The sequence below is a fragment of the Falco naumanni genome, chromosome 13 (genome assembly GCF_017639655.2).
Source record: "Falco naumanni isolate bFalNau1 chromosome 13, bFalNau1.pat, whole genome shotgun sequence".
Lineage (NCBI taxonomy): Eukaryota > Metazoa > Chordata > Aves > Falconiformes > Falconidae > Falco > Falco naumanni.
The window spans coordinates 12,883,834-12,897,164 of NC_054066.1; the positions used below are offsets into that span (position 1 = coordinate 12,883,834).

The 13,331-nt window shown below is 36.0% G+C and overlaps 1 protein-coding gene across 2 annotated transcripts in view; it reads right to left on the reverse strand.

Annotated features, from left to right (window-relative positions):
- Nucleotides 1-844: 844 nt before the first annotated feature.
- XRN1 (5'-3' exoribonuclease 1) overlaps nt 845-13,331 on the reverse strand; it is a 40,567-nt gene continuing 28,080 nt past the window's right edge. For both annotated transcript variants that reach the window (XM_040613887.1, XM_040613886.1), the window contains exons 35-43: nt 12,857-12,921; nt 12,346-12,456; nt 11,857-11,982; nt 11,380-11,536; nt 10,883-11,061; nt 10,551-10,664; nt 10,349-10,472; nt 9,192-9,343; nt 845-8,991 (exon numbers count right to left, since the gene is read on the reverse strand). In XM_040613887.1, the coding sequence (XP_040469821.1) occupies nt 8,701-8,991; nt 9,192-9,343; nt 10,349-10,472; nt 10,551-10,664; nt 10,883-11,061; nt 11,380-11,536; nt 11,857-11,982; nt 12,346-12,456; nt 12,857-12,921 (1,319 nt within the window). In that variant the 3' untranslated portion in view covers nt 845-8,700. The remainder of the gene's footprint in view (nt 8,992-9,191; nt 9,344-10,348; nt 10,473-10,550; nt 10,665-10,882; nt 11,062-11,379; nt 11,537-11,856; nt 11,983-12,345; nt 12,457-12,856; nt 12,922-13,331) is intronic.

A 13,331-nucleotide genomic window follows, 5' to 3' on the forward strand; every position in this document is an offset into this window, starting at 1 on the left:
TGGGAGAGACAGGGGCTGCCCGCCGACAGGGGGGTGGCGGCTTTTAAACAGGAACAACCAGTAATACTCTCGGTTAAGCAGCAAGTTTCAGGGTGCTCAACCCCAAAACAGCAGCACTAGAGTTTAGTTTTAACCGCAATTGAATTAGAAAAATTAGTCAATTAGGTTAACTCGTTTAATCACAGCAGGAAAAAAGCAAACCCAGAAAATACATCAAAAATATTTTCCCCTTGCACTTGTTTGGCCCCTGATACAAAAAGGTGCACAATGAACGACAAAAGGATATTCTATGGGATAACAGTCGTTTGTTACTGGATCTTTAAACCAGGAATATTAATGACAGTGAAAGGCACATTAAGGAGACCACCTCACCCAGGCAGTTGCAGAGGTCTTGGGGATCTGAAGGCATATGAAAGAGAAAGCCAAGGAATGGCTGCTTCACCTCTCCTCCCTAATGAACAAGTAATTAAAAAGTCATCATAACTTTGACTTCTATATTCTCTTTGACTATAACTTGACAAGCTGTAATCTCTCGACATACAGCTAATAGATGGTATCAAGTACTTCACTTCTGATTTAGATAGTTTCTTTTTTTTTCCAAACTAATTATTCTGTTGGTTTTGGTAAATAATTATTTAGAACTCCTGAAGAAAGTTCCCTAAAAAAGATTCAACATGTGTAACTGGTATAAAAGGCTGAAACCTCTCCAAACATTCAAAAACTAGGAAGCATTAAGTAACATTGGGAAAACTCATCTAGACATCCTTCATGTTTTTACAGTATCAACACAAGTGGGGCCTATCTCACTGCAGGATGAAACAAAACTTCAAGAAGAAAACAGAGGTGCACATTAGTTTTCCTTTACAAGCTCTTAATGTAACAAATAAATACCCCTCCGATTCACTGTATGGCATGGAAGTGACCATAGGTCGATTTCTTCATGCAAATCTTAAACACTGTTTAATATGTTAAGGAGAACTTCAATGCATCTCGAAGAGGAACACCATATATATACGTTGGAAAAAAAGATAACATGAACCAACTTGCGGAGCTGCAGTCCATATGTAATCTCAGTTATATAGCATGTATTAGAATTACTCAATTTATAAGAGGCTTATGAAATACAAGTTTTATCATTGTTCTGTTTGCAACACGAAAAAAAACAAAGCAATAAAGGAGGAGACAGGTTTTCAGACATGCATAGCTTGTCCATACATGACTTATTTGGCATTAGTTTACATTATTTTTTCATAAATAATATCATTCCCACACACTCTTTGTCTATCCAAAACCTCTATCACCCTCAGGAAAAATCTTATCACCAACATAAGTAAAAGCCCCGCGTTGATCTTACACAGACAAGAAACATTCAGTTTGAAGTGAAGATGTGTGGACGTCCGTCTCTTACACTGCACTGCAATTCTGAGAACAAGCCTGCATAACCTCTACCACCGCCCTATGCTCCTGTTTGAGTGAGAGCGTGCAGGTGCCATTTCACTGTTCAGAAGGCAAAGAATTCACACACCTGGGGTCACATACCTATCACCGCAGCAGCTGTGTCCCGTACTTCTGCATCTTTTCTGCTGAAATCCTCACTTTCTTTGGTGTCTGGAAAGTATGACTGGACTTACCTTTTACTGGAATTACCAAACCAAATGAAGGAGTGGAGGCACTCCAGGGACCTGTCCAGTGCTGTAGCAAAGGAAAGAGTTATTAAGTAAAACCAACCAAAAGGCAGAACATCAGGGATGAGATCCTCCATTGCTGGCAGCGATGGCAAAACCCCTGCCATGAGTAATTTATATTGAATATCTGTAAGCAATGCCATCATGCTCAGCATGTTTCAGTCAGCAACAAGTACATTTTAGAGGATGATGCCAAGCAAGAGGGATTTTTGCCTCAGTTATGCAGGTTAAAACAGGCCTTGAGAGATGGGAGTGCTACAGATCCAGCAGACCTAATTTCTAGAAAGAAAACATGATGCTGACATTTTCTAGGACTATTTATGTCCAAATTACTGGTTAAACTGTATTTTGAATAGGTAACTTATTTTTCCTTTTAAATAAAGGTGTTCTCAGGTGCATTTCTGTTGTGCGACTGATCCATAGGGGACTCTTCTGCTCACCCCAGGCTTTCACTATGAATCGAACTTGTTACTAGCAGTGCTTACACGATTCTAGTTACTGGAATCTGGGAGAGCAAGACCCAAAATGTGTAATGCATGATTTTGTCTTTAACTCCCTTTCCTTAGCAGTATTTTGTCAAGATGCATCTACCCTTCTACTGCCTCATCAAACTCTTATTTACCGTTTTACCCACCTCCTTAGCTCTGCTATTTTAACAAATTTTAATATTACGAAAGCACTGGCCTCAGGGACCTTACTCAGTTTACATTTAAATAAGAACGAACCCACTAATTCCTATTGCTCCATTGATTGGTGCAGCCCCCAACCAGCTTTCATTAAGCCTTGCCTGGAAACTTAATGTGACAGCCCAAAATGAAAGCAATGACCTTTTGGCAAGTTTTGCTGCAATAATTTACCATATGACCATTCTCAGCAGCTCCTCCTGTACTCCTGCCAGAATTTACCACTCTCCTTGAAGCCAACCGACAGAACCACATACAATGACATCAGTTAATCTAGCATGTTAGCTTCGTAGGCGATTTGAGTTCTAGGCAACGATGGGATGTTTCACAAGCGGTTCCACTCTTGCTAAATCATCCCGCCCTCACACTGCGAACTGTTGTACCAACACAGCTGTTCTGGTGGCTCCACGGCGAACTACCAGGCTGAAAAATAACACGGGGGAAAGAGTTTCAATCAGATTAATTCCTTGATATGGTTCATAATGCGGCAATACAGTTTGGCACGAGCCAGTGGGAACAAAAAAGAGACTGGTTAAGCCAGCACACCAAAACTGTGCCCACATACATGAGGTTTTGCATTGTGCCTGAGGCACAATGTGCCCTTCTGCCAGCTCTGCAACAGAAGTAACCTTAGACAGAGAATGAGGTAGACATTAGGACAATTGAGTTTTAAGCTAAGAATTTATCTACCAAAGCAAGTGAAGTGAAAACTGGTGTGCTTATTCTGCTACTGTTTCACTATTTGTCCATGCTATTTTAACCCATCCTAAGTAATATCTATATTTGGAGAAGTGCAATGTGTATATATAAGTTCTCCCTCGTTCTCTGGATGCCACGCACGGAATTATGATGTGGACTAAAATTGACAGAACTATGAACAGCTTTGAGAAAATAAGGAGACTGAGTCCTATATCTGTATATAAATATATGTGTGTGCGTATACACGTGATGAATAGTCATTTGTACCTAGAAAATCCAGGGCTGAACAGCTCTGTAAAAGAACATTGGTTTCAAAGTCTGGAAATTCACAGGAAAAAAATCTAAAACTAAAGAGAGGAAAATGGCCATCGATGAAGCTTAAGTAGAAGAAGAAGAGAATGGATATACTAGAGGCTAAAGGGAATAAAAAGCACTTAAGAACTATTGTTTCAGTAAGATCTAGCCACTTAAAAAGTAAATTAAAAAATAAAAAGAATTAAAAAAGAAAGCAAGGGGAAGGAAAAGGGAAATATTTAAACACAGAAAAAACTAGAAGAATGAACCATCTCAATATGGGCTCATTAAACTCAGAGATTCCAGCAGCCTACACTGCTCTCCATCTACCCTACTGATTTACATTTCATTGACTGACAAAGCATTTCAACTGTTTCAAAAAAACACGTACTGGAAGAAACATCAGGAGGCTAATAGTAAACATCATAATCTATCCCCAAATAGTGCTAAATCTAAAACATGCACAGGTTACTCTGAAACAGATCACTTTCAGTGGAATCACAGTTCTTGCTTCACACCATACCCTCAACACCCTCAAAGTTGCTGCCTTTCAATTTTGTTGCTACTGTTAATTGCAAAGACATTACATTTTGGCTTTTGATTGCCAGCCTCGGCCTTTCTTGCAATTCCACAAAATACAGGACTAAATGTGATTATAGACTTTCATACAGCAATGCTGATGCAGTAACACTGACCAAGTTTTACCAGAAAAATAATAAGGTTGATGAAAAATGCTTTCTTTCTCCTTTAAAATAACAGGAATCAGCATTACTGTTCACACTTAATGGCACTGTGACTCCTTCTGTTCTCTTTGATTTATATTCTCTTTCAAAGGAGAAATGAAACTGGAAATTTTTAATTTACAGAAAAATAAGAGTAAACACCCCACCAAAAACTGGCAGCAATAAGGAACTACTGTTGGAACCATGAATTCTTTTGTTAATAAACAACAGCTACTTACCTCATGATATTCAATTCTTCGTAATATTTATCAATTACAGTCTCAAAATTCACGGATCCTCATGCACCTGAATTTGGATTCTTTTGGACGAGTGTGTATTCAGACTGCCCTTATGCCCTTGGTGTCACTGTGTCCCCTTTCCAGAGGTAGAAAGAGAAGAACATAACTGTCTCTCAGTAGTAAGGAAGGCTGATTACGGAATACATATGGAGATCACATCTCAAATAAAAAAAAAAAAAAATAAATCCCTTACTGTAATTAACCATTGCTTCTTTGGGATTCCTCACTCTCAGGGGTCATCTATATAGTAGTTCAAACGAACAAAACTGAACAGAAGTCACTTAATTTTTGAATGGGAGTATCCATGTGAGATTTATTATGCGCAACCTGATATATTTTGAAGTTATCCCTTTACTTTGTTTTAATTTTCTTTAGTGCTATATATTGAGATGGGAAAAGTAACAAGGCAGAACTTGCCATGCAGGATATCTGCAGTACTTAAAAAGTCCATTGATTAATATTTTGAAGAAAGCTTAAGAAATGCAAGATTACATCTTCCTGTACATACTGACCAGACTGTTGTATACAAAATATTGTTACACAAAGTTGCAGCAGCTGGTCGTGTTAAGAGTGCACTCCATCCTTTATGCTAGTTGCTTTAAACAAGCTAATAATCAACAAGAAAGAAAGTAATATCTTTCTACATGAATAGCTGGTGCTGCTGTTAGCTAAAGACAGATCCTAACGAAGTTCAGAACACACAAGCGAAGACAGTAATAATTAACTGGCTTGTCTACAGTGTTGATTACAGTTTAAAAAGGAACAACAGAGTTTGAACATAATCTTAGAGATAACTGGTCAAAGAGAACAAAACTCAGCACATGGTATATACACACTATAAAGGTGAAGAAGTTTGCTCTCTCTAAAATAAGAGTAAAGTCTAGTAACATTAATTTGGCAATTCTGAACTTTAAAAACCTGCTACTATTGGGGAAAAGGAAGTCTAAGTATGAAACATAACTTGCCATTTCTCTCTTAAACTCAAACCCATTGCCCTGGTTTTAGTGCAGCCTGTCACTATGCTTCAATCAGAAGCCTTGTTACAAATGAGGTAACTATTCTTACTCTACTTGAGCAAAAATCCCAGCACCACGTTTTGCTCTAGGTACAGAAAAATGGTGTCAAATATTTCCAGGTACCCATGGCTCCTCCTGTTTTTCAGCTGGTTTTGCACCTTGTTAAGAAGCACTAGGACTGAACTTGCTGGAAAGCAATCTTACTGAGAAGCAATCTTACTAAATTTTCTATAGTTTTGGTGGGGTTTTATTATTATTATTGTAATGGGTGACAGAGGCCAAAGAAATTTTGCAAGATTGGTATCTAGTTAAATGCTTTTTAACACCCTTTTAAACAAACTTCTTATCTTTAACTTAGTAGTAGTTGAAAGGCATCAAGAAACAGCTCAGAGGTGGGCAGTTGCTGCTTCTGAGAATCACAGGAACTGAGCTTCGTGAGATCTAATTTATATCTTAAAATTTGGTTTGGAGCATACAGAAGTTTCCATAGAATATTTGGAAATAAAACAGTGAAAATAAGTAATGTTTCTTGTTTCAATATTTAATCCAAGCAGACACAGACACAATTTATAAAATTATTCTATTGCATTAAATTTTTATATAGCATTTAACTTTTATGAATGTTTTCCTTCAGTGTATCATATATTCATATTTTAAAATATCTTTGCACAGTCCTTTGTGCAACTACATGCTAAAAATCTGCAAATGCACACTTAACACTAAACAGCACAAAAAATACATTCTGTATCCATTCATATGCAAATTTAAAACATTTCACTTGGCAGATAAACAATGAAAAGTTATTTTTAAAAAAATCAGAAACTACAAAAATGCGCACATAAAAGTCTTCCCTTTTGGATTTTTAGTAAAATACTGCTCTGTATAAGATCTAATGAAAAACTCCAGTGCTTACAAAATACTTTATATCTATGAGAAAAACAAATGCTTAAATTTATATCTGTATGAATTAAACATAATCACCTTGTTAAAATATAAAACTGAAATCACAGGGGACATGGCATAGGTCAATGCAGATGTCACATCTACCAGGACATGTAAAACTGTAATTAACTGGGCACCAGGCAGTCAGTATCATAGAATATATAAACTAAAAACCCGGGACTAACACAATATGCAGCAGCTACAGAATAAAGTGTTTAACCAGCTATATATATAGCAATTCTACTTGAAGAGGGAGAGGAAGCCTTAGGCTGAAGTAATTAATAATAAAAATTGCTGTGTTGACTGGTGTTAAAAGTATAGTGTCCTTCATACTTTGTTTTTAAAAATCTGCATACATCGGCTATCCAGATATGTCAAAATTCTGTGATGCAAGAATCAAATGTAGTCTCATCTCCATCACAGGAATTTCTAAACTAATTTTTTCTGATGATCAGATAATTCATCTAGGATTATGGGGAACTAACATCTGTCTCTTGTAACTAAATTTCACATAAACACTTCTAAAATACTGGCAGGTCAGCATCATGTCAGTTTTGTGTTACCAATGACAATAAATCATCAAAAAATACAACTTTTCTCTTCACAGAATATGGCTTCAAACCCTCTTGAGACCAGATGGCTATATAAAGAGAACAACGTCAATGTATATTAAGACCGTATATAGACTATTTTACAAGGTTTGTGATGCTAAGTAAATTGAAATAGAATTTCTTAACCTTGTTTTTACCTCTGTGACTCTTTATAGGGTTTGTTACTATTCTATGAATACTGCTGAGGCAACAACTGTTTTGGATACATCAATAGGAAAAAATGCTGTAACATAGTGACAATGTGAAACTTGGTACTACACCAAGAAATGGAGGCAAAGAACAAGGTAGGGGAACTGAAAGAAGGCCTACAGACTTGCAGATCCCATGTGAAACCTCGTGTTAGAGGCAACAGAATGAATCACTAAAGTATGCTTTATTACTAAGCTTCCTGGGCCTTGGAGGAAAAAGATTTTTTCTGGAACAAATTAGAATAAAGAAGAAAAATGAAAGCTAATCAATGTCAGTAAACAGTACCAACAGAAGCTTCAAATTTTCTCTTAGACTGAAGATTTCGTGTTAAGAATGGTACGTGTGGGTTCAAAATAGTTACAGGGACCTTTCAGCCACCTTCTTTTTCCTAAATGAACTAAGAATGATGGAGTTACTTCTTTTACAATATAGCTCCCTCCTAAAATACAAGTCAACCTTTTGTCTCTATATTCTTATGGAACCAACAGTAACAGTTTCTGATAATTCAATTTTGCTACACATAACTTCTATCACCAAACTAAAAAGTAAATATTAAAAGTCACTAGCGATAAAAAATAATCTACCATAGAGAATGTTTCAGGGCGCAAACTACTACTAGAGGGAGAAATGGACTCTAAGTAAACATAACTTTGACAAGCATACTACACAAATAGATATCTTTAAACTCTGGCCATTTTTATAATTTAGAAAAAAATAATCAGAATGTCACTAGCATTTTAGGAGGCTATGCAGATCCATAGCAGATATCGATGTTATTTTATCATCAGAAAACAACAAATTTAGAATGCTGCTAGATAAAAAATTTTAAAGTACCAAAGAGGTCTTTACTTTGCAATTTATTTTTTTTTTTAATTAAATACATTCTATAAATTAATCTCCTGGAACAGATTCTGCATCAGCAACCTCTTTTTGCCACTCTAATACTAGCGATACAATAATACCTACATATTGAAAGTTGTAAAGTTGTTGCCCTCTGGTATAAAATCTAGCAGTTCATAATTAAAGTGAATTTGGCAGTTCCACTGTAGTTAGGTTTTAGTCATGCTGATTCAACTCAGGCCCTGGAGAGTCAACATAAAAGCTGCATGTAAATTATTTTTCCTTTCTGTCTTACTACACTATTTAAAAATAAGCTAGAATAACAAAATGTCATACTAAGCAACATTAGATGCCCAACTTATTACTGCTCCATATCCCTCCCCAAAAGCACAGCAATTCTGAGTTAAGGTTGCCACTGTTATTGCTGCTTACCCAGTATAGTCTGTAAGCCACTGTTTAGAAACCTAGGCACAATGGATGGCATGGTAATCTTAACTCAGCATTTCCTGGCTTTTGCTAGTTTAAGTCAAAATAATTAAGTTTTAACATAATTTTTATAGTTTTCACAACCACCTGAAAATCACAGCAAATAAGATGTATTTCATTGCATACTATACTTAAAGTGGCTGGTCTTTTTAATAGAGCTTTCTGATTTTTTTAAATGATAGAACACAACAGTGGGGGGAAGAGTTAAAGATAAAATACACCTAGCTGCCATATTTATTCTGAAGATTTTGGTGCGCCAAAATTGACAGCCAGCTTTCTTGGCTTTCGCTTGCTGGAAGTGTTTGGTGTTGATTTGTTATGAGGAACGGTTGGAGTAGCCACATTGTCTTGAAATGAAACAGTGGATTGAGCAGCTGGAGGAGGTTTTAAAGGAGCTGAAGAACTATCTTGCTGAATGTGGTCAGAAGACACTGGCTGTTCATTCTTTAGTGGTGCAGCTTGAGGGGAACTCTGAAACTCCTTGAGCTCAAAGTTTTTCTTGTTAGCAGCCCTTTTTTTAGTTACCTTTAAATTAAATAAATATTATTTAACAGAATGCATTCTCAAAAAACTGCAAATATTCCACTTTTAGAAAACATGCACACAATTTTTTACAATAATTTTCTAATACTAAATAGTGCTTCACAGTGGGGATGTTGTTGCATTGATCATGTAGGCACATTTTTTACAAAAATAAAGTATTAAGACAAACCTGCCAATCTTACCTGCAGAGGTATAAACTGGTGGTGAGAACCAACTGGTATAGTTCCTGCAAGAGACACATTTCCTGGATAGGACCCAGGATAGTAATGTTTAGGCACTGGAGTTCCCCAGGACACTGGACCAAACATGTGAGATGACGGAGGCATTATATTAGCTGTGAAAATAAGTAACTTTTAGTTCTCTTTCCTCAAAAAGAAGATACCAACTCCCCAAGACCCCAAAAGTACCCCAACTACATTTGCCTGCATGTTGTTTCTCTTTCCAATAAAGCTTCATATTCTTCCTGTTTTATTTTAATAGATAAGTATTTATTATCTAAAAAATCCCAAACAGTTCTGCTTTTACAGAACTATACCTAGAAAACAGCACAGCTAAGAGCACCAGGTCACGGCATCTGCATTTCAGAGTGCACATAACTTGGGATCTTTGCACCCATAGCTGAGTGAATCGTGTTAGTAGAAGGTTGCAAGTTTAGGTCACATCCTTTTGAAACAAATCAACAATACAGAAACCCTGGGGAAAGAGATGTAGCAGCTGCTGTTAGGTTAGTAGGATGCTACAATGGTGCTGGCTCATTGATTAGTAGCTCTGAATGTGAGCTTTAGTAGAATACAAAATTGACAGGGCCCAGAAACGCCACCGGGATTTTTAGCAATTTTTTGGGAGGGTTCCTTAATGTGCTAATGTTTGGGAGTGTAGAACAGGATTGTGATGCATCACTTCAGTGAAAGTTGGTTATAAACAAACACACACGCTAATGCATGGATAAGTATTAACTATACAGGGTGGGGAAAAAAAAATCCATGCAGAAAATAAAGAAAAAGATTTCTTATGAATTCTGGACTGGAACTATCAGCTTTGATCTAATTATTATTGTTTTGAAGGCGAAAGAACCCCAACACAAAAAAACAACGATGAATGGACAAATATATTACTGAGGAAAAGAAATAAATTGGGAAAGACACGATTCTCTGAAATGAATTAATTTGCATATCGATGAGAAGAGATTCATGAACTGCTTTCAAAGCAGTTCAGACATAAATCTACATACATGAAGACCAAAAATGGCTTTCTGGAAGGCATGCATTTTCATATAAAGAACTATTACAATTACAGGTATCATGAAAACGTCTGAAACATGTACTAGTCAAACACTTACCAGGGGGTTGTGCAAATACTGGAGGAATAGATCCAGGCGGTACAGGAACTCCCAGTGGCTGGTAATTTGGAAACACTGGTGGAGGCGGAGGTGGAGGTGCAGGGAAGTTTACTCCTACAGAACTCTATGAAGAAGGAAAGGAGGATTACAGGCATGCAATGCAACAGAGAGAAAGATTTTAAAACATTCTTTATATCCTCACCAAACGCTGTAGAGCAAAAAGTGCAGCTTTCTCCTTTGCTTCAGCTTCAGAATGACACTGTGGTCCGTGAACCAACAAGCCATTTGATAGTTTTATGTGACAAACTGTCATGGTCTAGAAAAATGAGATAAGATTTTTGAGGGAATTTGTACTGCTGACAAACTGAGAGATAGAAACAGAGGATTTGTTTGTTTGTTTTGGAGGAAAGAAACCAAAACAAAAGGAGATAAGGTTTATTTTTAGATGGATCTCAGTGTTCAGTCCAAATGTTTAATATAGGACAATTGAAACAAAGTTGAGAACTTGAATTATGTGCAGAAAAAGCTTTTTACCTGTGGTGTTTTTAGGAAAGAGAAATCTGGTTGTGACATTCCAACAAGAGAACAAATACGAGAAAGTTCAGAAACAGTAGACAGTGCAGGCTGTGGACAAGCAAAAGGGTGACCTCCAGTTTCCAGTGCTGGGGTGTTCTGAGGGCCTCCAGTGCCATGATGCTTGTTCATATAAGCAGCTGACAGAAGAAAAAAAAAAAAAAAAAAAAAAAGATAAAAAAAAGTGGTATCACAAACATTTCCTGCACTGAAAGGATAGCAACTTTGTTATTAGCAAAAAAAAGCATATTTGATTTTTTTCTAGCATTTTCATATCTGATAAACAAAAACCAGAAGACTACATATAGAGATTTTTAGATCCGAGTAAAGAAGTAGAACTGAAAAAGATGGACATCTTATTACTATATTTTGAAAAAATCAGTACTCTACAGTTAGCCATGTTCTAAAATGTCACTACAAGATAAAGCTCTGAATGATGAGCCGATGTCTAAACATACCCATTTTTTTTGTTTGTCTATACTGCGAGGCAGCTCCATGGCAATCCTGTCTACTAGGGAGAGCAGGAACATCATTAACTTGGGATTTCAGTTCATTCTTTGTTTCCGGGTCAGAGCCATCTATCTTCAAAATCTCTTTAAGCATCTGAGTTCCTTTCTTTAAAAATAAAATAAACCATTCAGGGCCATGATGGCATTCAGATAACACTACCTTATTATTTAACTCTAAATATCATAATTGGTAACAAAATCTCAATTTTTGTTTTCCTATCAGTTACATTCTATCAAAGCACAGATAACAGTATCTTAGCACAAACAAATGTGTTTTATAATTTTCTTTTAGAACAGCTAATTAAAAGCTCATCAATATGTTTAAAAAGACAGTATGAGTTTTCATGGAGTTTCTTTAAATAGAAGCATTGATGCTAAGATAGCAGATGCTAAACTGCAATGTAATGATTCCTGCAGTATACAGACCATAGCAAATGACTGTGGTGACAGATGTTCTTCATTTGTAGCTCTTGCTTCCTTGGAGTAAGTCTGTGCTTCGTTTTCTTTGGAAATTTTCAAAGAAGCTAGAAGGCTTTCAAGTTCATTGTCCGTCTTAAAACAAATTAAAAAGTAGTACATCAACTTAGTATATTGCAAGCAGATGCAAGAGAAAGAGTATATTAGTTTGAGATTAATTTTATGATCATTCAGTATTTTTTTCATCTTAGCTTGGGCAGATCACAGTCATGTTTTCTCAGAGTGTGAGCTGATAACCAGAGACTACAAGTTTTGCAAACAAAACAGGTGCAAGGATTGACCAACAGAGAACTGATTTAAAGAATGATCAAGGTTATACAGATTTGTCTTGTATCTGTTAAAAATTTGCACACAAGCAACCAGGAATAATTGGAACAAAATGGACTGGAAATATAAGTTAGTCAAAGAGCACAAGAAAATCAACTATGTAGATCCTACCTTTCCGCCTGTACAGGGACCATCCACTGCAGCCTTCTGAATTGCAGGCACATTGGGACTTACATTCCGCTTCAAAAGTTTGACATTGTACTTATTCACACCTGCAAAATTCTGAAATAAACTGCAGCATTTATTATTGAATACTAATACTCCACTACTCATTATAACACAATCGTATTAGAAACGCATCTGCAAATAGCTTTCACAAGCTAATATTCTTAGAGGATTTCAGCTTACTGAAAACCTAGCATTTGTGTTTTCTCATTGCAGCATAGCTTTTAGAGTCTGAGAGAAATGAGAAAACCATTTGGTATATCATTATACATATTACACACTTTCTCTAATTTTCTGTCTATAAAATCTCTAGACAAAAAAGAAATATCCAAAATAAAATTTACCTAGTAAAAGAATCAACTATGATGCCAGTTAAAGAGAAATCTGTAGAATGATGAATCAGATAATAGTAAAATAAAAAGAAAATAATACATTTACTCAGTGCAGAAGAAATTACCTGTTTGTTTGATATTTTATTATGTGGCTGACTTTCACCTCTTGTAACTTTGGAATCTTCTTTAACTACAAAAGAATGTATTCTTTTGAAATGCTCTTAAAAACTGTAATAATAATCAATGTTAAAAAAGAAATTATTAACTCCATACAAGTACACAGAGCTGCATTGATGTGAATGGTTGCATCAAATGTCTAACTCATACGTTTTAAGTAATTTGGTGTATCCTTTTCTTCTAGGATAAAGTAAAATTAAGTATATGCAATAATATATCTCTTTTTATATTCTGCAGTTATGATCGTAAGCAAATTTTCAAAGCCAAGTTGTGGGGTTTTTTGTTTTGTTTTTATACCAGATGGGTGGGAAGTCAACATAATGCAGAATAGGTTGATTAAAAGGTTCAGGATTAAGTGTGGAATAACCCAATATGCACAGCAGGTACATTACTTGACAATACCAAGTGCAATGTAGTGTTGTG